Raw genomic sequence first — 25819 nt, forward strand, 5'->3', positions numbered from 1 at the left:
CAGACCAACTCAACATGCAGGGTGATTTTAGGTCACATGCTGAAAAAACTAAATACTCATATGGTTATTTTAGTGTGCTAATTTTTAATATGAAAAATATATAACTGTCACATCAAAGCAGCGATTTCACAGATACTATTATTTAGGACAAAGCTAAATATACCATTTAATTAAAAGTGTGTCTACTTAAAAAAACAGTACATGAGCAGGTGGTACTCAGAATGGTAAACTCAGAAAGGAGGTATGCAAAAAGACTGAACTGAAGAGCCCCCCACAGAGGCCTGGGGGAGCTCTGACTGATCCACAGCCAACCATGACCCAGGATCCAATCCCCAACTGGGCTGTTGGAGGCAAATCCTTCTGTGGATTTGTGAAAGTGTCTAGAACATGTCCAAACACACCGCGCTCTCCCTGGCAGGCAACTGCCCCTTGTCAAAGCTGGCTGGACTGCAGAGAGTCGTCCAAGGATGAGCTGCACAGGGGTCCTGCCTCTTTCGGGGCAGTCATGAACTCCAGCAAGTTCCCCTCAACCCCCACCATCCCAGGATGGACAGAAGGAGAGAGAGAGGGCAGGAAAGAGAGAGGAGAAAGAAAGGCAGTAGAGGAAGAGGGGAGAAAGAAAGAAAGACAATAGGGTGGGGGGAAAGGAGATAGAAGAGGGATGGGATAGGAGGGGAAGAAGAGAAGAAAAGTAAGGAGAAAGAATGAGAGAGACAGAGAGGAAGAGAGAGACAGAGAAAGATATAGAGACAGAGAGAAGAAGAGACAGATTATCTAAAGACCAAAATGCTGGCCAAAGTCCTTATCAGGAAGAAAAATTTTAAAATGCATGAATTCTATTTATACCCTGAATAAACAAGATAATTACGTGTTCATTTCATAAGCTGCGCCTTGGTTTCAGATCGCCAGTGACCATGAATGTTTGGATTTCATATACACATGCTTAAAAGCCATAGGTCTCGACCCTCCGAGCAGCAGGCTAAGTTTAGTCAACACATTCACACTGAGATCAAGGGACAGAGCAGAGAGTTGGACAAACTCTCTTTTGCTCTTGATGCTCAAATCGAAGCAGCAGAACTGGTGAATCTGCAATCATTCCCTGTCCTTGCCTGCTCCTGACGTTGGCATGGATATCACCCAAAGGACAGTTCCCCAGGATGTGTGAGGAGAAAACCACATAAGACCCCGATGAGTGTGCTTTTGGTTTTCTAAGAAGCAGTTGCTTTACTCTTGTTATTCTAGAATCCAGTTGTTATCCCTGGCCTGAGAGTGTTGGGGGCAGCCAGCAACCTGGCACCATGGGCAGACTAGACATGGGCTGGACACCCCAAACTCAGCACCATCTTGCTTAACTTCCTTCTTTCTGAGGTCACTATGAATCCCACTGAAGAAAGCCAGTGTTTGATCCTACTGCCAGCCACTTGGCTGTTCTCCTTCTCCCTGTTCTCTCTTCTCCTGCTTCAGTTCAGCAAATCTTTCTCTGGCTGCCCAGTTCTTGGACACATCTGAGTCCATCGTGAACACACTGTCTCTACCATCGCTACCATCCACACCTCCATTCTGGCCTGCTCTCCTGCTTACCAACCTCCTCAGTCCCAACAAAACAGCACTATTTGGGGTTCCCCGTCTATCCTGGCCCCAGTTATTTCCACAGCTCTGCCGGTCTACTGCCTCTGGCTGGCCCATCTGACAAACTACTACCTTGGTCAACCAGCATCTCTCTTGCCTCCACCCATGTCTGTTTATGAAAATCTCCCTGGTCCCCCGAGACCCAGTTCCAATGCCAACAACTCCAGAATATTCCTCCCTTCATTAAATGTGTGCCCTCCATTAAATGATTAAATAGTATGGAGACAGAGTAAGCCACAGCAATCACTACTTCCTCTTAGTAGCAGGCAGTCAACATCTTACTCTTCTTGCTCTTCTAACTCAGCTTCCCCCTGGGCTTTGAATTCACAGCTCTCATTTTAGTGCCTGAGGTGGCACCTGTCGAGTCTAACTCTGCCATGTGGCTTCCTGAGTATCTTCTTCCCTCTATTTGTAGCCCCTGCCGGCCTAGCACAGTGCTTTGTACACTCATGCCTCCTGGCTCATAGTTCATAGAAAAAGTACCTGCCTTGCCCTGCTTCCCCACAGTCCCATCCTCTTGGGCTCAGTTATTACTGAATCCTCAGAGGCAGCCCTGGCGCCATGTTGAGTTACAGCCTGCGTATGGACTGCCTCCAGGGAAAAGTCAAGGGGTCAAAAACAATGGTGCCACTGGGGTTCTTCCAGGCCTCCAACTTAACTGAATATAGATGCTGCTGGTGCTAACTCCCTAAAAATCTAGGTGACAGGGCTTCCAGGCAGGTGGACAAGACAGGACCTGTCAGCCTGGGAGTCCAAAGGTTTGCGCCAGCTCACCAGATAACGGATGGAGACATGTTGAGTGATATCCAAATCAAAGGTTTAGCTATTGCAACCCTCAACTTTTCTCAGACTCTTCAACAAGAACCAGTTGACAGCCTAACAGTCCTTTGGGGGAGGGGCATAAAAGCAGAACTTGACCTTGCTGGTGGTTAAATCTCTAAAATCCTTTATTGACTGAATTCCTAAAAGTCAAAGGGAACAGTGGCCTTGGCCTTAAATCTCACTGAGCAGGTACAAACAGGGAGATCCAGGCTAGTAAGACACACTGACAAGGACACCTGTCTGTCCATGTCTCACGCACACAGGAAGGAAGACCTTGTGTCCCCCAGGAGGTTACAAATACACAGCTAAAAATACTCTTTTCTGTCTCCTGGCCTGTTTCCTGTGCACTGTAAGACCATCCAGGTGGTGAAACAGAGAAAATTGACTGTGTCCAACAGACAATTCATCTTTGCACACAGAGATCTTCATTCTGTGTCCGAAGCTGAAGGCAATGGCTTTACCCACCATAATTTTTGTGCATAGTCCTATTTATTTTCAATTAGCATGTATCAAAACCAAGACAACAGTTGAGCATGGTGGGTGGCTCACACCTGTAATCCTAGCTACTTGGAAAGCTGAAATCGGGAAGACTGTGATTTGAGGCCAGTGGGGCAAAAAAGTTCACAAGACCCCCTCTCACCCAATAGCTGGCCACAGTGGTACATGTCTGTCATCCCAGCTATGGTAGAAAGACTAAAATAGGAGGATCGAAGTCCCATCTCCAAAACAATCAGAGCAAAAAGGACTGGAGGCATGACTCAACTGGTAGAGCGCCTGCCTAGCAAGCTTGAAGCCCTGAGTTCAAATCCCATTATTGCCAAAAAAAGAAAAGAAAAAAAAAAACAGCAACAATTTCAGCACAGAAGAACATCACAGGAAAACCATCAAAAGAGATCACTGTCCTTGGGTTTTGCACATCTTTCAGAAGAACAAAAAGGAAATGATTTAAAAAAAAAAACTCTTCACCTAGCAGCTCGTTCCTCAGTTTACCCCCAGTGCCAGGGAGAAAGTAGAAGCAATGTTTCAGAAAGGCCAGTCTTGGGGAAGAGAAGCAGAGTGTCACCTTGGGACAAGCTGTCCCCAGGATCAGTAGCGTCTGGAAGAAGCAGCTGAGAGGAGGGCACCAAGGCACGGGTCTGGCCCTTGCTTCAGTTCCTTTGCCTCTGTGGCCTCCAAGCTTGGCACTGCCTGGATGGTGACTCCCAGCGGGGCAGCCTTAGTTGTGTATCCCTTCACCCCCACACACAAACACACCATGGGCTGCCTGATAAGAGAATGCCAGAAACAAGTCCCATCTTCCCGAGGTTACTGGGACCATCCCGTACCTGGGATCGGTTGCAGTCAAAGGGACATGTGTACTGGCCTGTGGAAGACAGGCCTATGACAGTAACAGCTTGTGAGGAGCTTGGTCACTGGGAGGCCAGGCCATAGGCACCCCTGTACAACAGAGAAATTGAAAAGACTTTAACTGAGATCCACCCAGATCCCCTCTCTGCACTTCTTCAGCTGCCTCGGGTGTGGGGCAGACAGACAGACAGCAGCAGCAGCAGAAGTGGGGCCTTTTCATTTGGTGGAGTCCATTTGCAAAGCTGACCTAATGCACGACCTCACAGCTCTCAAGAAGGACACAGGATCCTTTGTCTTCTGGCAAACAAAGCCAAAGTCAAGTCACAGCAGGGTGGACCCTGGAGTGAAGTGAGTCGTCCATCCTGCCTGGGTGACACCCATCCCACAAGGCCAATGACGGGGAGCTAGGGTCAGAGGGAACATGGCAGAAGGAACCTTACGTCCAGCATCAACCCCACCACACACCTGGCCTTTGGAAACCCCCCATCTGAGTGGTCCATCCCAATTCCAGGGAGAGCTGGCATTTCTGTGCCCTGTCAGCTTGCACAAAGAAAAGCTTTTCCAAACACAAAAGTCATAGTGCGTCTTGCCACCTTCACTGAAGCTAGTCAGGCAGACGTCGCCAGGCCTGTTCCCAATGCCCTCACTCCACAGCAAACCCCAAAGCCCCCAAAGGTCTCCAAAGCACTGGCCTGGTCACAGATCAGAAAGGGTCATTCTTAGTACCATAAACTCATCAAGTGTGCTTTAGGGGAAGAATAGAAAGTGAAGCTTTTGCTTCCCGAAGTGAAAGAAAGGAGAGGGGGGAAACAAGAAGAAGAAACAAGAAGGAAGGAAAGAAAACACTACATCCCTGGCCACCACCCCAGGAAGACACAGAAGGAAAAGAGTCACCCACACACTCAGGAATGGGCTGGGACTGGATGGTGAAAAGAGTTAAATTTATGTTCCATTACAAGTTCCCCCCACCTCTTTTTTTTTTTTTTTTTGGTTTCATCTTCTCAGTAAAACACATAACTTAAAATGAAATCAAATATTAAAAATGACAGACTATATAAGTGCTGTGAGTAAGTTCGGGTCACGGAGGGAGGGAAGCGCGGGCAAGTTGTCAGGCACTATCTGTCAGTGTGAATTAAGAACAATCAGCAGAGACTGAAAGAGAAGGTGATTGTTATTAAGCGTTGGGGCTGGGAGCAGGGTATCCAGATGTGGTCATGCATATAAAAGACAGGAAGCAGCAGTTTAATTCAGGAAGCCCTGGCGAACAGGGCAGCAGAGAGGAGCAAAGTCCTCTCTTACTAATAAGCTGCAAGTTACTTTGATAACAGCAGGGTTAGACTCCAGATAAAACACAGTTCTTTCTCTACCACACACCATTAATATCGCACAAAGGTGGTCAGAAGAAATGTCCCATGAAAGCCAGGAAGACTGGTGTGTGGCCTTCCCAGCCACTGCCCTCCCCAAAAGTCAAACTCCACCATCCTCATTTCAGACCAAGGCTCTTTCTGACCGCCTCGGACTGGCTGTCACCTTCTAGAAATGTCATATGACCAAAAAAGAATAATGAAAGGATTTCATTAATTCCAAGCGTCAGGCCCTCCCCTCTCTGGCCCGTGGGGAAGGTGCCTGTTAAAACTGTCTCTATGTAATGAAGTCCATGTATGCAGCAACGACAAACAATTTTATATGCAGACAAGGGCCGATTTCATAAGAAATTACTTATGCAGGCGTTCGGCAATTATCCTGTGATACTTTCAGGCAACAGTCTGACAGCAGTTGTGCAAACAATAAAAGGATTACAGAAATAAAAACAAATAATATTACACACACAGAAACTCCATGTTGCATGTGGACCGGATGGAGGGAAGCAAAAGGCAGTGAAGGAAGCAGGGCAGAGCCAACAGGAAGTGAGGCCCAGAGTGGGGCTGGCCCTTCTTCCCAAGCTGCTGGTCAGACCAGACCTTCAGCACCCAGGGGGGCTGCTGCCTGTTCTCCTTGCCACCCACTTCCTTGCCTCTCTGACCCTGGGCCCTCATCCCAGGACATCAGGCCTTCAGGGTGCAGAGCCCAGGAGGGGACAGGTGCAGGTGAGCTGAATAGCCAACGTTGACACCTTCTCTTCCACCCCAGGTAGCCTCACAGGGGGACAGGAAGCACCTTGTCCTTCTGCCCAGAGTTAACACAGGCCACCCCTGTCCAGAGAAAGCTTCCAGTTATTGGGAGGAGGGGCGGGTCCCCCTTCCACAGCACAGGTGAGGAATCTGCCCTGCAGGAGGACCAAGCAAAGAAGGTGTGGGAACCTTTGCCCAGGTGGCCCTTCCTGGAGAGGGGAGTTCCATGGCTCACTTTTCCTGGAAGGTAGGAAGCAAGTCATGCCCACCACTGCACCCACAGTGGACATGAGGCACCCCATAACTCAGGCATGGGAAACAGAGAGGAAGGTGGGAGCCAGAGGCCCACGCAGAGTCTCTTGACCGCTGTCATGGCCTCCACAAGCCAACCCTATTTAGCAGGAAATTCAATGCCAGTCACCTGCAAGTGCTTTCTTCCCCAGACCTGGGCCATCCAGCGGGCAGCTTGGAGACAGCACTGACCAGTCTTCATTGAGTGACTGTTGTGTGTATGATCCTGTGTACGGCACCATGCAGCTCATAACCTACTTGTATTCCTCAAACTCCTTGTGTAGTTCAGGCTGGTCTAGAACTTGCAACTCTTCTGCCTCCACCTCCTGAAGGCTAGGACTTCAGATGTGTTCCACCACTCCAGGCCCACAGAAAATTTGGCTGTTCTTTTTTTCTTTTTTTTTTTCTGGTGGTACTGGGATTTAGAAGTCAGAGTCCTGACTTGCTACTTAAATGCTCTACCACTGCAGCCACAATCCCCCACTCCTTTTCTTTAGAACAACAGGTGCCCTCACCCATATTTTTATTAGTCAAGATGGGGTCTCACAAACTTTTTGTCCAGGCTGCCTTCAAACCATGGTCCTCCAGAGTAGCTGGGATTAAAGAAATGAGTCACTGTGCCCATCTTAGGGTTTTTTTTTTCCTACCTTTTCTGAAAACCAGCACAAACTCCTTTCTTTTTCAGACAAGGCCTCACACTAACTTTTGCCAGGCCTGACCTCAGGCCTCCCTGTTCCTCCTTATCCCTCCCAAGCAGCTGGGATTGTAGACCTGCACCACCATGCCAGACCAGGAAGTTTTATGAAAACTCAAGTTGGTTGCCAGCAGTATGGAGGAAAATAAAAGGAAATGGATTTTTGGGGGGAGGAGGGGGTGATACTGGGGTTCGATTTCAAGGCCTTGTGGTTGATAGGCAGGCAGTCTACCATTTTTTTTTTCATTTTTCTTTTATTATTCATATGTGCATACAAGGCTTGGGTCATTTCTCCCCCCTGCCCCCACCCCCTCCCTTACCACCCACTCCGCCCCCTCCCTCCCCCCCCTCAATACCCAGCAGAAACTATTTTGCCCTTATCTCTAATTTTGTTGTAGAGAGAGTATAAGCAATAATAGGAAGGAACAAGGGTTTTTGCTGGTTGAGATAAGGATAGCTATACAGGGCATTGACTCACATTGATTTCCTGTGCGTGGGTGTTACCTTCTAGGTTAATTCTTTTTAATCTAACCTTTTCTCTAGTTCCTGGTCTCCTTCTCCTATTGGCCTCAGTTGCTTTTAAGGTATCTGCTTTAGTTTCTCTGCGTTAAGGGCAACAAATGCTAGCTAGTTTTTTAGGTGTCTTACCTATCCTCACCACTTCCTTGTGTGCTCTCGCTTTTATCATGTGCTCAAAGTCCAATCCCCTTGTTGTGTTTGCCCTTGATCTAAAGTCCACATATGAGGGAGAACATACGATTTTTGGTCTTTTGGGCCAGGCTAACCTCGCTCAGAATGATGTTCTCCAATTCCATCCATTTACCAGCGAATGATAACATTTCATTCTTCTTCATGGCTGCATAGAATTCCATTGTGTATAGATACCACATTTTCTTAATCCATTCGTCAGTGGTGGGGCATCTTGGCTGTTTCCATAACTTGGCTATTGTGAATAGTGCCGCAATAAACATGGGTGTGCAGGTGCCTCTGGAGTAACCTGTGTCACAGTCTTTTGGGTATATCCCCAAGAGTGGCATTGCTGGATCAAATGGTAGATCGATGTCTAGCTTTTTAAGTAGCCTCCAAATTTTTTTCCAGAGTGGTTGTACTAGTTTACATTCCCACCAGCAGTGTAAGAGGGTTCCTTTTTCCCCACATCCTCGCCAACACCTGTTGTTGGTGGTGTTGCTGATGATGGCTATTCTAACAGGGGTGAGGTGGAATCTTAGTGTGGTTTTAATTTGCATTTCCTTTATTGCTAGAGATGGTGAGCATTTTTTCATGTGTTTTCTGGCCATTTGAATTTCTTCTTTTGAGAAAGTTCTGTTTAGTTCACTTGCCCATTTCTTTATTGGTTCATTAGTTTTGGGAGAATTTAGTTTTTTAAGTTCCCTGTATATTCTGGTTATCAGTCCTTTGTCTGATGTATAGTTGGCAAATATTTTCTCCCACTCTGTGGGTGTTCTCTTCAGTTTAGAGACCATTTCTTTTGATGAACAGAAGCTTTTTAGTTTTATGATGTCCCATTTATCTATGCTGTCTCTTAGTTGCTGTGCTGCTGGGGTTTCGTTGAGAAAGTTCTTACCTATACCTACTAACTCCAGAGTATTTCCTACTCCTTCCTGTATCAACTTGAGAGTTTGGGGTCTGATATTAAGATCCTTGATCCATTTTGAGTTAATCTTGGTATAGGGTGATATACATGGATCTAGTTTCAGTTTTTTGCAGACTGCTAACCAGTTTTCCCAGCAGTTTTTGTTGAAGAGGCTGCTATTTCTCTATTGTATATTTTTAGCTCCTTTGTCAAAGACAAGTTGGTTATAGTTGTGTGGCTTCATATGGCAGTCTACCATTTGAGCCACACCCCAAGCCCTTTTGGCTTTAGTTACTTTTCAGATAGGGTCTTATGTTTTTGCCCACTCTGGACTAGACCATGATTCTCCTATTTATGCTTCTCATTAACTGGGATGACAGGTGTGTCACCTCACCCATACTTTTATTGGTTCAGATGCAAGTCTCACCAACTTTTTGCCCAGACTGCCCTCAAACCATGATCCTCCCGAGTGGCTGGGATTATAGCCATGAGTCACCGTGCCCATCTTGGATTTTGTTTTCTAACTTTCCCATAGACCTACAAAAACTCCTTCCATACCTGGAGGGGCTGCTGGATTTGGGAGCTGGGGGGCAGTCACCCCTTTCAAAGGAGTCAGCTCTTCCTGGCTGCTCTGTGCTCACCCAGCTCCATGGCACTGCCTGAGTGGGGTAAGGCTACCCGGGACACACAGTGACAGCGCGGGCCACTGCCTGCCTGGGTCCCCTCCCTAGGAACATACTGTAGGGACAATCTGCACTCCCTCTGGCTGAGCTGCTTCAACACTGATGCCTTTGTCCAAGACTTTCAGAATTCGTGTCCCTAAAGTGGGACTATTGGGGTACCCCAGGGGTCCCCTCAAAGCACCTGTACAGGTGTTAGGAATCACATCTGGCCTGGTTGCATCCTGGCTGTTTGCAGAAGTTAGACCTGGGCAGGCCTTGGGTTTTGCAATCTGTATAGTCTAGAAAACCTGGGGTCAACGTGGACTTGTCATGTGTTCGGTTTGCTTAAACCAACGTACGAACCCATCCTAATAATGACACATTTCAGATGCAAGGGGGTTGGTCGATCAATACATCAACAAACGATTGCTCACAGGGTACCAGGATTCTGCTGGGTACTATGGGAGCCACTGGGACAAAGAAGACACAGTCCCTCTGCCTACACACAAATGGGTGCCTTGTTTCAGCTCAGAATGGCCCCCCCAGCCCATCGGCTATGCTCAGGTGAGATGCAGCTGGTCTGTTCTGCCAGTGGCTTGCTGTGTGACTGGGCAAGCAAGTCACCTGCCTTCTCTGGGCCTCAATCGTCTCACTCATAAAACGAAGGTGGCTTCACCTTCCACTGGGCCTGACTGCCTGGGGCTGTTCAGGAGCTCAGGCTGCTCCAAGTGTCCCCATCTCTTACTATTGACCACTTCCCCCCCCAAACCCCTGCACCCTGGAGCCTGCTGCCCACCCTTAGACCAGTCCCCACCCAATCCCTCTGGTAGAAAATACAGACCACAGAGCGATCTCACGCCACTAGAACTCTGGCACCTGGGAGTCTTGCCACACCTGGGATGGTGGGTTTCCCAAGACACCCACTTTGGTTCAAAGCAATGAAGGGGATGGGGACATGGCTCAACAGTGAAGTGTGTGTAGCACGTGCGAGACCCTGGACTCGGTCCTCAGCACTGCAAAACAAAATGAGGTAAACAAACCTACAACATAAAAGAAAGCCAAAACTCCTCACCCTGGCCCACAAAGTCACGCCAGCCTTCTCACTTTTGCCAGAAGTTACTGTGCTCGGGCAGCTAGGGTCAGTCTGTCCCTCAGACATGCCAACATCCTTCTCACCACAGGGCCTTTGCATTTGCTATTGCTTCTGCTGGAAATAATCTTCACCCTAGGCCTTCACCCAGCTGGATCCTCCATGTTCTTCAGAACTCTCGCCTCCATTGTCCCTTCCTCGGGGGCCACCCTGTGTCCTGTCAACTACAGACACTGCCCCTTCCCTTTCCCCACCCTCTTTCCTGCTGCCTTCATTTCCCCATGGCATTCATCACTCTTGGACATCATCTTACCCATTGGCTACCTTGTTTACACTTCCTACTGTCAACAGCCATAATATAAGTTCTTTGTGGGCAGAGACTTTAACCGTCCTTCCAATGGTGACCCCAGTGCTGCTGCAGAGCTAAGAGATTGAGCCTCCAAATCAGTAAGAACCTCACTCAGACCTTGGCCTTGCCATCTGTTAGGGTTTAAATATGAAATGTCTCCCACAGGTTTCATGGGTTGAACATTTGGTCCCCAGTGGGAGGCGCTATTTGGGAGGATGTGGAAACAGGAGGTGGGGCCTAACAGGAGGAAGTAGATCACTGGGAGTGGGCCCTTGGGGGTGTCCTGTTCCTGATCCCTTCCTGTCTCTTTCTCTACCTCCTGTCTACAGAGAGGTGAGGAACCTTCTTGACCACCCACTCCAGCGGCCATGACGCCCTGCCAAAGCACATGGACCGAGCCCTGGAACCATGAACAAAATAAATCCTCCTTTAAGTGGTTTATGTCAGACATTTTGTCAGGGTGACAGAAAAGCTAACTAATACACCATCTACCAGCCATAGGACCTGAGGCAGATGAGTTAACTTGTCCAACCTCAGTTTCGCCATTTGGAAAATGGAACTAAGATCAAATAAGATGCAAAGCCCCAGACTGGATGCAGGGCTTATCAGCACCATCACAGAGCAACTTACAGTTGTTCCCTCCCTCCTCGCTGCTCCCTTTGTACCATCACCGTGTGGCCTTTAACTAGGGCAATGACTGCCACTGGAAGGCTGTGGACTTCCAGATTTGGGTGAGGACAGCCGGAGTCCAGCAGGACCCCCGAGTCTAGCCTGCCCATGGTCTCCTGAGCCTTGCAGGTACCTGGGGCAGAGTGCGGGCCACATGTCACATGGAGGGAAGGTGCTTTGGGTTCTGAGACCATTATACTCTGGCGTCCCCTGGGCCTCATGACACAGACGCAGTGCTTTCTGAAGGATAAAGTTGTAGAAGTCAGGGCGACCACACCTGGATGCTCTTTCTCCAGGCTTTGCAGAGACTTCTCTGGAACCCATGCTGAGATGGGGCACGAACTCACTTTCCGAGGTATGGGAGAGACCCAGCTATCAGTTCTGAGGATTGAACACAGGCTAGGTAAATATTTCTATCATTGAGCTATACTCCCGCCCCTTCTTATTTTTAATTCACTTATTTTTATTTTGAGATAGGCTCTTGTTAAGTTGCCCAGGATATGCAACTGTAGTTGGGATCACATAGTTGGGCTCACAGGTCTGCATCGCCACGCCTGGCCTATGTAGCATTTTATATAAGATTTCACAAAATCTTGTGCAAAGAGTCCTTTTCAAGGAACTGGGAGAGGGGCATAGACAGAGCAGAGGAGTGGGAGCAAATGTTCCCTGGCATTTCCCAGAAATGACTTGGGAGCCACATTCACCCATTGAAAACCAGCCAATCACAGGTCAGGCCACCCAGCAAAGGGTTTCAACTCCAGGACTGAGAAGCCAGTTCTGGGGGGGTCAAAGTCAGTAAGAGATTGAGAGAAAGGCACCCATAGGTTCTCCGCCTCTTCCTAAGACCTGCCCCCTTTCCATCACCAAAGGCCAAGCATTTGCTCTTGTGTAGAAAGATCCAACTCACTGGATCCCCAAATTACTCCAAGACATCCATTTTCCATCCAGGAGAATCTCTCTACCTTCCCTCCGCCCACATCTGGCAGTTGCCCTGATCCGCAATTCACTTTCTACTGTTTCATTTGCCGGAGGTCAACCATGGCCCCCAGATATCAGTGTTTTTACCTTGACTCTTTCGGAGGGGAGAGAAAACATTCACACAATGCTTATCACTGTATATTGCTGTAACCATGCTATTTTATTATTATTATTACCCATCTCTTACTGTGCCTAACTCATACATTTAACTTTATCAGAGGCATGTGTGTATAGGGGAAAGATGGCACCTATGGGAGGTGACGCTGCCCATAGCTTTATGCATGGCTGGAGGTCTAGAAACATGACCCCCGCAGATACAGAGGACTGCTATAATTGTTCTAGAAAATCCAGAGATGGCCCACAATGGTCAACCCTTTAAAAGCTTTGGTAGCAGGAAACCTGGTGAGTGTGGAGTCTATGCAACCCACACAAGACCAGCTCTGTGTCACCCACAGAGCAAGCATGTCACACTCCTTCCCTCTCCCCACCCCTCCCATCTCCAGTGAGTTGGGCACTCAGGTGTTCATCCTCGCTTGCTTCCTTTCCATCCCAAAAGAGGTCAAGAGGACTGGCCAGAATCCAGGCAGGACCTCTGTCCCCACCTCAAGAGCCACCAAGTGTAGAGTGTTCCAGAACAAACTGGTGCACACTCCTAATCCCCTCCCACCCCCACCCCCACCCCCCGCCATCTTTTTGGGTGGTCAGTGTCAGCCACCTCCCCTACCTGAGGGCCTCAGCAGTGATGCTGCACAGGCCTTCCAACACTGTGAGCACCCACGTGGCAGAATCCCCGCCATCAATGTAGCAGTTAAATATTGTAAGACTCCTAACTCCCCCATCTGTGTTTTGCTTCCCAAGAGGGAAAATAGTCTTCGCAGACATTCTCTTATCTGGCAGGCAGATCCTAAACCTTACTGGCAACTGCGGGCTTGTTTAACCAACCAAACAGCTATGGAACCAAAAATTGTTCCTGCCTGTGACAACGCTGAGGAAGGACCTCGCCAAACAGCACAGTCTGGAAGCCCAGGGCTGGAAAGCTCCAGGGCTGTCCCTAGAAGACACTCCAGTGTCACCCGAGGTCACAGGTGCTAAGGGAGGCCTGGCTCAGCCACTAAGGCAGCCACCACTACTGGTATTTACAGGTCCTTTTTCTTAACACGGAATCCACCCACTAAGAAGCAGCTGGAAAACACTGGCTGTGGTGTGAAATCAACACTTTCTAACTTAAATAAAGAACCAGGGGAACTTCCAACCCTCTTGCTGCATTTTTCTCCCAAGATCACATGAGGCTGTGACACTACCATCACCTGGTCCCCAGCCTCCAGGAGTTGGTCAGAGCCCCTGAGACTCTTGGTTTCCATTTCATGGTATTTCTTTGCATTTCTACTTAATTCCAGAACCCTGAACCTGTGTGATGACTAATCAACCAATACCCAATGATAACGGTGAAAGTCTAATTGATAGGAGTATTTATCGACTGGCCTTGACATCTCTCTGAGGTTCTCAACAACCAAGATTTAAATGTTTCATTTTATTTTTAACTTTTCCACATTTCAGCAATGTCAGGCAAAGAGGTATGGTTTTACTATCAGAAAGGATCATGGTGCGGAATAATTTATGATTTCAGCTTGGGCTTTCAGAAAAGCTATTTCAAATCTTCACTTTGATTTGCTTGTATCAAAACTACTCAGAATAACAGGAGCACTTTCTTGGAAGCAGAATATGTTAGCGGTACCTCAAGATTTTCAACCAAAGCCTCATCTTTATCCCAGAAGAAAACTCTAGAAAGGAATTAAGCCACACAGTGGAAAATAACATTTTTTTTTCCATGACCCTTTTGTTCCTCCATCCCTAATACTTGCTAACGGCACAGGAAACTGTCCCCACTGGGAAAAGTCCTGCCAGGTGCCACTAGCCCAGAGCTGAGTGGGCAGGTACAAGAATCCCACCTGAGTCCACAGAGGCTTGGAAGAAGCCCTTGACTGGGGGCAGGGGGTGGACAGAGGGGCTGTGTGGTTTGGATTTGTGTTAGGTCAACACGACCACGATGCAGAAGGAAACGAGGCGTGTCCAGGGTAAAGAGTTCTCTTGTCGCATGTTGAGACTTACCTTAGCAGCTTGACTGCATAGTTGCCGTAAGGACTGTAGGTCTGGTGAGAAAATAGCCCCAAAAGAATGCAATTGATCCAGGCACTAAGAGATTCCCCGAAGGGCGTCCGGGTTCCCTATTAGGAAAGGGGGAAAAAAAGAGAGGAAGAAACAATGTAAAATGAAAAGTAACAAATTCACCAAATCACAGCAATATGTGAAGGTCAAGGAAATTCAACCGAAAGAGGTTAAAGATGAAGTCAAATCTGGTATATGAGAATGGAAATCCATCCCAACTCAAGGCCACCGGTGACGGGTGGCAGACAAGACGCTAAATACTGCCCAGCACTGGGCTCTTTCATTTTCATCAGATCAATAAAAGCTTATATTTATCAGAGTTCCAAGCAGCTGCCACTTCTGACAACCTCCACTTCATTTTCTCCTTGCGCTGGATCGGGGCAGAGGAAAGGAGAAGGCGCTTTCATTGCTATTTACACCTGAAGACACAATTCCATTAAGAGGTCCTGTTTTGTTAAAGAAACAGGGATTGATATGATTATATTGGCAGGAGTGGGAAAGTCCCTTTGTTCTGCTTCCCCAGGATTTTCCCTTCTGCAATCCAGACCTGGCCAGGAGATCATCAGCCACCAAGTCCACGGGCAAGCACTTCTGTGTTCAAACTTGCCCTTTTTTTTTTTTTTGCAAAGGGAGGGAAGGCTCTGTGCTAACCATCTTTACAACAATATTTGCTATCAGGCATTCTAAATAGATTATCACCAGTCCATCTGTGTCATTATTGATTTATAAGGCTTTAAACAGCTTTCGAATGGAAGCTTTTTCCACCGAGGGGAGCCTTGTATAAATCAGAGCCCTGCTCAAATATAGCAGCCATCACTCAAGATATTGTTGTTCAAATCATAACAAGAAGGAGAAAATGATAAATTGCTTGTAATATACTGATCCAAACTGATATGCAAATCTTGTTTTTTAAATATATTACTTGAGTAAAAAGAGACACCATTAACATATGAATGCTGTATGCAAATGTGGTGACAGAGCAGATGTTGGTGCATGTAATTGACCTATATGTGAATTGCATCAGAACCCTTAACTCCATTAATTCACTACCCAGTAACTAGATATTGTCCAAAAAAAAAGTACATTCTTTGAAGCCATACACTCGAAGCAGAGCTGACAGGGTTCTAAAGATTCTGAAATAAGGTCACTGTCACTAGTATTTTGCTGTCATCTGCATTCCCCTTCTTACGGATGACATCATCATGTGGCCGTGTAAATCGATCACTTAATAGCATTTAGAAAATACTGCAGTGGGGAACAGGTTATAAAAAAAAATGCCCCAGTTTTATCCTTTTTCTTGGCAGAAATGTATACCTCTTAAACTGAAGGTTCGTGCATGAATGCACTGTGAAACACACAGATGCCATTTTATTCCCGTCTTTATTTTTTCCACTTCTTCTCAGAATGACATTAAATTGTATTAAATAGCCTTTTGTCCACAGGGCACAGACCACCCCGCATATGATAATGTATTAATGCCCCCGTTCCAGCCACTGAGCTGAAACAGTCTAAGAGTTGGAGGATAAGGTATGAAGTACCATTGTGTGTACAGCCTGCTAACAACTGTGACATATACTAATAGAAACATACCTAATAAATTACTGCTTTCAGGTCTAGCAAGCTGACATTTCTCTGCAAGGGACAATTTTATATTTGTGGCACAGAACAAAATTGCTTCATATGAAGCCACTGTGGATTAGCATAAAAATTAACACTTAAATTTCAGCTTATTTTCCACTCTCTCCTCCTGCCACAACAATCAATTCCTCTTATAAATCTGATTAGATTTTATGATGCTTATTATTCAGAGCATGCCTCAACACAGCATTCACAGGCTTGAAGACTATTTGTTTAAATAGAAAAAAAAAAGCAGATAAATCTATAGGTATTTTTTTATGGCCCCATTCCCCACCAGTTTCTTTTCTCATATTGCAACATTAGTAATTGATTGCACACATTAATTAACATGTAAGGTAGAAATTCTGCATTATGCCTGATTTATTTTCCTATCTGGTGAGTAGGTTTGTCTGCTGCCCTTGTGTTTCTAGGGCATTGGGTTCTATTCTGGTCCAGACAGAAATGCCAGTGCTCATTGCCCCTGAAAGTTATTAATGTCAGATATGAAATGAGATTTTTGATTTCACCTACTTACTAATCCACAAAAGCTGTTTTGAGTGATGCAGGCTTAAATGCTGAAATTTGAAATGATATATTGCTATATCTGATAACATGCAAATATGTTCATTAGACATAATCTTCCAGGAGCGAATAGGCAACACTTTTATAACAAGTCTAGGTCAAAAATGGTTGTTAATTAAACAAGTCAGGAAAATGATATTACACAGAGACTGTCCAGCAGACACTGTCCTAATGATATGCCAGAGAGGCACCCAAAGCTTTGCCCTAAAAAAAAATAAAATAAACTTTCCAAACCTCTTGCAAATCTCAAAACTCCACCCACACGAAGACCCTCCACTTGATCACACGTTTCACTTAGGTTTTAATGGTTACACGCTATATTTCTGCATTGGAGGATGTGATTTCACTTCCTGTCTTCATGGCTTAAAGTGATTTATATGGTTGACTCCTTCACAAATAAACCAGAAAAGAAATTAATATTACATCGGGCCATGTTGCCGCCTGCCCCCAGTGTTCACAGCTGTGTCAAGTAGACTAAGAGGCAAAAACATGGCTGGAGGTTGAGGGCAGAGCTGGGGTGGAGGTGGATGGAACACAGACTTCAGGAGTGGCGTGTAGGCTTCTGTGAGTTCTTCCCTTTCCTATGGTCCTTCTTGGGTGCACACTTTAGTTACCTAGGGAACCAGCATACAAGAACTCTTCCCATTGGCCAGGAGTTGGGATCCAATATGGGTGGGGCTCGGAGACACAGGTACAATTGGGGCCACTTGAGCCGGACTTTTTTTTTCTTTATGGTACTGGGGTTTGAACTTGCTAGGCTTGCTAGGCAGGTGCTCTGCCACGTAAATCACACCCCAGCCCTTTTTACTTTAGTTATTTTGGGGATAGGATCTGATGTTTTTGCCCAGGCCAGCCTGGACTGTGATGGTCCCTATTTATGCTTCCTGCATAACTGAGATGACAGACATGCGCCACCATCCGCAGCTTGTTGGTTCAGATGGGGGTCTTGATAACTTATACCTGGACTGGCGTCAAACCTTGATCCTCTTGATCTCCACCTCCCAGGTTGCTAGGATTATAACCATGAGCCAGCGCACCCAGCCCAAGCTTGGCTTCTTGGGGGTGAGGCTTCCTGAGTATCTGAGGAGGGTACCTTGGGGTTAACTACAGTGAGGGAGAACACTGCCTTTGCTGCAGGAAGGGAAAACATACACAGAATGGCAAAGGAGCTGATGGAGTGGCTCAAGTGATAGAGTGCTTGCCTTGCAAGCGTGAGGTTCTGAATTCAAACCCCAGTCAGTCCTACCAAAAGAATAAATAAAAGGCATATAGAATGGCAAAGGACAGAAGCATCTTTTGGAACCAACAGGTACCCCACGCCAGCCTCCATGTGTGAAAGCCATTAACGGATGCTCTAGTTCTCCCAAGAATCCTTGAAGTGCAGCGTATGAGGCAGAAAGGGCGCACATATGCATTGGGAGTCACGCACAGCAAGGAATGTTAAGTGTGAGATCAAATAGCCTCTCAATAATTCAAGAGAAGTCCACACTGAGCCATCTCCACCAGCTGCCTATCTTGGTGACAGTAACTCAGAGCTTGACGCAGAAGAGGTGCTTAGTCCTTGCTCATTTGCTAGAGGCACAAGACCCTCCCCTGATGACTCGGTGTCTAAGTGTAACACACTCTCATCCTTAGCCTGCCTCACAGTCAATATGATTACTAGAGCTAGAAATTTCACCTCATCTTCAGATGGCACTTAATGGTCTCTGTGGTTGCAAACACAGGGTCTCGGCTAGTGGAAGAGCTATGGTGACATTCTGTTTACCTCCAGGACAGAATAAAATAATGGATGGGTAGAAGGAACCAAGTTCTCTTGCCCTTGGCTCCTCCTTATTCACACTGCACCCTGGCTGCCCTATCCCCTTCATGAAGTTGTCCACAGATGGTCCTCCTCCCCACCCTTCACCAGCCTGGAATTGGTCATCAATGGCCTCCCCACGAGGGAGTACTCAACCTCGGATGGTACTCAACTTCCAGGAGCAACCCAAGGATGGTTCATGATCGTGAGAAGGTTTGGAGACCTAGGAGGACTCGATTCTCAGGTCATGGGGGAAACTGAGGGAGGAGTCCTCTAAGATTTCAGCAGCACATAAGTGATGCCTGGACTCCACAGTCACTGTGCATGAGTGTATAGCCTGCACCTGTTACAGACCAAAAATTCTGTCCTGGGTCCCTGGCACCCTCTCTCCAAATTGTCATGTGTCTACCCCCAATGAGAAATGTCCAGTGTCTACCCTGGGTTTAACTACTACACATTCCTCCAGAGGCTTTAACTTGTTTCAGAGAGTTTTATTTGTTGAATGAATGAAGGGATGAATGGGCCAAAAAAGCATACATGACCAAATATGTGAATGAATGTCTTAAAGGCAAGTATAAAGGGATGGATGGTGAGACAGATTGATAACTGAAGGAATAGGAAAGTAATAGGTGTGTGAATTAATGGAGAAATGTGCAAATACGTATGCAAATAAAAATGTCTTCCGAATGAAAGAGTATCAATGAACTCTTTTTTCAATGCTGGATCTCAAACCCAGGGTCTTATGCATGTTAGACAAGCAGTCTGTCACTCTCGCTCCACCAGCACATACCTGATCACCTCCCAGTGGGTTGAGCTATAGAAGTTGTGACAAGTAAGGTCCCTGGTCCTGTTGACTGTCAAGGGGTATGGTACCCATCCTTGGCCTCAGCCATGGGGGTCCGCACAAACCCTCGCAGCGTCAACAGGAAGACAAGGACACCCCTGCCCCATCTGAAGCCTCTATCCAATATTTCTGATGAGCCACCTAGCCCCAGGGAAATCCTGCCACATACCGGGAAGTAGGAGCCATGGTGTAGATAGCACTGATCCTAGACCACAGCCCAGAAAGCTCCAGCTAATATGGTGAGTCACAGAATGGCTTCCATGTCTCCATCCTGCTGGGGATGTGGTTCAGTGGGAGATCACCTGCTTAGCATGCACGAAGCCTTGGGTTCAATCCCTTCTCCCACCTCTCCCCCCAAAATACATCTGAGTGTGTTTAGCACAGGTCTGGCACCCAGAAGTCACTCAACTGCCAGCCACCATTGTTAGATATAGCTGAGCAGTTCTGTCCTGTGGGCTCTGGGTCCCCTGCCGTGAAGAGCTAGGTCCCAGGTAGACACCCATCTCTACCTAATGCTCTAGGTGCCAGGCTATCCAAAGCTGGGTCATGAGGTCCCTCATGTCTCCGTCCAAGTTCCACCAATCTACCTAGAGACATTTGTATTTAATGTGACTGTAGAGACTCAAATTGGTGATTACTTTCTCTTCTGTGGAACTTGGCTTCCCCTTTGTAGACTCAAAAACTTGATCTAATTTGTGGGTTTTCTAGTAGTGGAATCACTTTCCCAAGGAAATCTTTCCCTATTGGAGCTGATAAAAGAACAGTTACTCTGCCCAAAGCTGTAGAAGCGAAGCCTGGCTCTCTCCCTTCTCTTGGCTCCTCTCCTTGGAACCACTGGGTTCTATGGAAACCAGTTGGGAACCCATTGAAGTGGAGACTTCCTGGTGATCAATGATTCTACCATTTTTCTGGCAACAGTAACAGTGGCATGGAGGGATTGTACTAGGAGTCTGGGAGTCACCAGGGGTGTGTGCCAGCTCTAGCACCGTTGTCAACACCTCATCAACCCTGGGTAACCCAGCCAAGCACATGGGAGCTTAAGTGAGGGGCTCTCTTGCTTTCCCTCACTGACAACCTCCCAGCCTTGATCCACCACCCACTCTGTCCCTCTGCTCCCCACCCCACCATGGATTCCAGGCCAGAGGCTGGTTTCCTCTTAGGTAAGTCAACCTGGACCCCAGACAGAGTCTTGAGGAAGATCAGAGACTTCCTGGTCCCATGTTCCTCCCATTGGTGGTAAAGAGCTGATATCTTGGACACATATGGGGAAAAATAAACACCAAAGTCCCCCCATACCAGTTGGTCATTAGACACTGTCAGAATTCACCTCCCACATGGAGACAAGAATTGTCTGAAATTCCTCAATATAGATTACTTCAGACTCCTCTCTCCCCTGCCTTACCTAGATTGAGGGCATTGTGGCCTAAGTTTCAGTCATCTACCTGCCTCCTTTGCCTTGTGGTCACATCTACTTATACCAGTATCGAGGCCTAGTTAAGATTTTTCTTGAAATTGGTTCACAGGTTTCCTTAAACCAATTTGTTTCAAATGGATATTTTATATAAAACTGCCAAAAATAAAAGCCAATAAGGGCCAGACATGGTGGTGAGTGCCTATAATCCTAACTACTTAAGAGATGGAAGTAGGAGAATCAAGATTTGAGGCCAGCCTGAGCAAAAGCACAAGACCTTATCTGAAAAACAAAGTAACAGCAAACAGGCTGCAGGTGTAGCTCAAGTGATAGCACAAGCCCAGAGTTCAATCCCCAGTACCACCCCAAAAAAAGTCAACATGGAGTCCTCAACTATGTAAAACAGACAGACAACTATGCCAGAGAGGACTGAGCCATGGTGAACCTGGAGTCACCGCACAGTGTTGGGGAAATGACCAAGGAAGGAGAGATTGAAAACATCAACTTTGTTGGGGTGACCAATTAAGCTTGGACCCTCTCCTCTGCTACTGACTGAGGATCTAGAGCATCTAACAGCCTCCCCTAGCCCCAGCTTCCTGATCTGTAAAATGGGGGCAAGAGGAAGACCCACTCCATAGGTGGTGATAAAAATGAATCAAATTATTTGAGATAATTACTAATTAATTAATTAAAAGTAATAACATGCCTGGGACATAGTTAGCTATGGCTGTTGTCGTTCTTATATTAAAAGGCAAGCAGACTAGGGCTATAACTTAGTGGTAGAGCACTCACCCAGCATGTGCAAAGTCTTGGGTTCCATATCAGCACAACCTCCTCCCAAAATAAATAAGATAAAGTGAGCCAGCAGGAAGAAGAGGTTTTAGAGAACTGGTTACTCTGTGTCTTCCACAGAATGCTGGTTCCCTTGACTCCACTTACCTACGCACTACACACAGAGTTTCAGACAATGACAAGCCCATGGAGCCAAGAACAGCAAACTTAGGTCATTACGCTGGGGGTCCTAGTCATTAAGGGACTATCTGACACCGAGAGACCCTCCCCATCCCAAGTTGGGTCTTTCCCAATGGTAGGGTATGGTGAGACTGAATACACAGGTCCCCAAAAAGCCTTCTGACTATGGGAACCACAGGCCCAACCTTGGTGTGCAGTGACTTCTTGCAAGACCCTGGCCCAGGAGGGGACTCACTAAGCTAGGGTTTCCCAGCATGGCAGGTCAGGCCCAGTGCTGATGTAGGGTGGAGAGATAGAGCTGGGGAACTCTGAGGGTCAGGTCTAGGTTAGCATCAGGGAAGGAGAGGGAGACAGGCTCACTGAGACCGTCAAGTGGCCTCTGCATGGGGTCATGCATGGTCTTAGTCCCCTAATGGAAGGCACCCAGAGTAGGGTCCTGCATGGCCTGTAGAAAGGGACCCAGTGCTCTGGCTGCTTCTTACAGTCTCACCCCAGACTTTTTGGCACATTTCCTCCAACACTTTCTGCTTGTGTTTATCCCAACTATCACAGGACTATTTCCTTAAAATCTATTATCTATTAAGATTCACTTGGGGTGGTCAACCTCTCTCCACTTCCCTCCATCCAGCCCAGCAGTCTGTGACTGAGACTTTCTCTGGGACAGATGTTTGTGTGTTCATCCTCAGGCAGCACCCAGTTTCTCCACAGGTAGGTGAGGCACCGGTCTGCTTTTCATTGCTATAGTGAAATACTTGGGGTGGAGGAGCTATAAAGAAAGAAGGTTTACTTAGCTCACAGTTTGGGAGATTCGAGGGCATGGTACCAGCACCAGCTTGGCTCTCATGAAGATCTCATGGTTAGTGTCACACACAAGAGGGAATTATCACCTTGCCAAATAGGAAGCCAGAGAGAGATTCAGGGGTGAGCCTCCCTCAATAACAACTCCCTATCTTGGGGACTCAGAGGCCCCAGAGAACTGCCTTAATCTTTTCCAAGGGCAGATCCCCTGATGACCCCAGGACCTCCACAGAGACCCTGCCTCTTAAAAGTTCCCAGCATCTCAGCACCGCCATACTAGCTACCAAGCTCCCAACACAGAAGCCATTGGAGACACAACACAATCCAAACCATAGTCGGTTACGAGCTCCCAGCTTCTCACCTGGAAAGGTCTGTTTACAAAAGTTTATCCATTTCTTAGCTACACACAAGATAAGAGCTGCCTCAAAAATCCAAGGGAAACCAGGGACCCTCTTTGTAATAAATGTCATGGAGATATTCAACTTTCAACTCATTGTAGTTGAAGGTCTGGGGTTCCTTGCTGTGCCCATCGCCTCCTTCACCTCCTCTCTTCCCAGGGGCAAGGTCTCCCTTGCAGGCACCCCAAGTCGGAGCACCCATGACTGGGGTGGGGGGAGTAGTGGAGAGTGGTCCATAGAGTTTGCAATGAATGCCTGCCCACCCCAGGAGTCACTAGGTGTGGCTTCTTCACAAATATACACCATACTGAAGTTTGTTTTGTGGGTGTAAACACATGGCCTCTAAAACAGGCGATGTTGAGTCTCTGGCAGAAAATGAGGGTAAGAGCCGACGCTGTTTATAATCTCTGGAACCCTCCAGCTTGCAAACTCTGTTCCAGAAGCACTCGTGTGAAAGGCGTTTCCTTAGGGGGACGTTCCTGGTCCCAGGCAAGCTTGGACGATGCTACCATAGAAGGGCTTTCCAGGAGGACCCCAGACTGTCCCCATGGGGATGGGAGGACGGAACAGGCCAGGACAGCAGCCCTTGGAAGGCCCAGCACCAGTGGGCCAGTACCCAGGGTTCTGCAGAACCTGCTTGTAGCAGCACAGCTAAGAAATCCTGAAGCTGTCTAACCACGCGTGATGGTGCAACCCCCCCTCATTATTTATTCAGGTATTTACTGCTCCGTGGTTTTTATTAAAAGAAACAGTGTAAGAAAACACACAAAAAAGCCTTTGCTCATTTCTCTCAATTGTTCTGCTTGGAAACTTTATTGCACATTACTTCAAAGGAAGCTGCCAATAAAGTTGGATAAAATTAAACTCATGCTGGAGTTTTTTTCCTTAATAATTTTTGTCGGGTTGTTTTTATTTTCATAAGGATTTGAAATGTGGATCGTTGTCGGTTCCGAATTTCGCTGTCTGGGCAGTTATAATGAATTCCAACTTCAGCTCTCTCAAAATGAGCTTAGTTTTACTGTGAGCTCCTTACCGAAGGGGACTTTGGAACAGTCTGTCTTTCCCCCCTGCAAAAATCACAGCGTAAAACCAGAATCTTCTACACTGTAATTAGACTTCGGAAAAAATACGTGATTTCCAATTTACCAGAACCACTGTTAACACTGCAGAGTCCACAACCCAAAGTCAACATTTGTTTGACTATGTGATTTCAGGAAAATATTTTTTTTAAAGATAGCATTCGTGCATAGGCCAAAATGATTCAATTTAAGATAGCTCAAAAAATAAACACCTGGGGGTGAAAATTATGCACTATGTATGTGATTATCGTGAAAATCAAACACTGTGTGTCACAAGCAAACAATAGGAATTTTATTCAGCTAAACATGTTTTTGACTATCTAACTATGATTTATACATCGAAAATGATAAATTTAATTCCATCACCAGTAGATCAATTGCAGGTATTACAGATAAAACCAGAATAAATGATCTTATCACAGTATTGGAAATACCAGAGCGGGTAGGAGGGTGGTTCTGACTTAAAGCTGAAATGTTCTCTTAGAAAGGAAGGCCAATGTGCCATGGGGAAATTCAATGTATACATGAAGCCATCTGATCCAGATATGCTAATGATTTTATTGGTCGAATCTTAAAAGTGAGGTTTATTTTTTATGAGTACCCATTAATTAATCCAGCATGTACTATCTTTGAGACTATCTGGCTGGGGACTTTCATTTAAACATGTTTATCGTGAAATGTTTGCATTCTGCACATTTGTGGCCCACACACAGATTATTTCATACTTTGCTTTAGAGCACTTTAGCAAAGTTAAAAGGAGTTATTGTTTTTTGATTAATGTCATTTTAGAACAGTTGAAAAAAAAGTGGGGGAGGTTCAAATCCTAGCTCTGCATAAATTCTTCAACTTTTTTTTTTCTAATCTCTGCAAATTGCACCACACAAAGAGATGGGGGTGCTGCCCGGGGTTTCTGAAGGTGGGCTTCTAGAAGGGAACTTTGTGAGCTCTTGAAGCCCTGGGGCCTAGCAATGGCAGATGAGTTCTAGTCACCATCAATCGGGAGAGAGCGGCATGGTGCCGCACAGATGGGAGTTCTAAGGCCCTGCCTGTCATCTTTTGATTAAGAAAAGGAAATGATTTCAGAGAAAAAATATTCCCTCTTGTGTTGTTTTGTTTTAACTGAGTTTGTACTTTCCACCAAAGTGGACATATTTATTGAGACTCCTAAGTTACCTCACTGTTACCAACATCACTACAATCTCAACAAACTATTTTTTCCCCCTTGGCAATTATCTAAATATCATAACTATAAAATATCTTAAAACATTCTCCATACTGTAAACATCTTAGCTACAAAGCTCGGAGTGTAAACAGTGTGCTGCATCAGAATGGTTTTAAGCGATGTTATAAAAACTGCTCTTAAAAACTAAACAAAAAATGTAAAGCTTCCATCTGGTTTATGATTTTTTTCCACTGCTGAACGGCTGCTGTGTGCCAGTTCACTGAACCATGGCTTGCTAAAGAGATTGCTGGGGTCACAGGCTGAAAAAACAAAAGGCATTTCTTTAATGGTGGCTCTTTTTTTTTTTTCTCCCCCTCGCGTCTTCCTGACATGGCTGGAACTGAATTAAGAGCAGGCCAGCAGAAAAGAAGATGAGGCCTGTTGCAAGAGGAGCTCTGTCTCCCAGGGCCCTGTGTTTTCTGATAGGATGTCATTTCAGAGGTGACTTCAGGTTTCTTGGTGATTGTATACCTGCAGCCATCATACGCTCTTGACTTCCTCCTGCCTTTTTCTTTTTTGGCCCTTTATGTACAAGTTAAAAATAGACAGCAAATTGCAGAGTAAGAAAATGCACAAAAGCTCATTTTTATATTTATTTGCAGGTAGGAAACAATGACTCTCCTCTGCTCAGAGCTCAGTCCTCGGAGAGGCTAGGATACCTGCACAGGTGAAAAGACCCCTCAAAGGTGCAAAAAG

General features: G+C 46.4%; 1 protein-coding gene across 18 annotated transcripts in view; it reads right to left on the reverse strand.

The window, feature by feature from the left end:
- Window positions 1–25819, reverse strand: part of Znf536 (zinc finger protein 536) — a 463499-nt gene that overhangs the window by 326493 nt on the left and 111187 nt on the right. For all 18 annotated transcript variants that reach the window (XM_074058790.1, XM_074058788.1, XM_074058789.1 and 15 more), the window contains one exon: window positions 14346–14461. In XM_074058790.1, the coding sequence (XP_073914891.1) occupies window positions 14346–14461 (116 nt within the window). The remainder of the gene's footprint in view (window positions 1–14345; window positions 14462–25819) is intronic.

The sequence above is a fragment of the Castor canadensis genome, chromosome 16 (assembly GCF_047511655.1).
Source record: "Castor canadensis chromosome 16, mCasCan1.hap1v2, whole genome shotgun sequence".
NCBI classification, from domain to species: domain Eukaryota; kingdom Metazoa; phylum Chordata; class Mammalia; order Rodentia; family Castoridae; genus Castor; species Castor canadensis.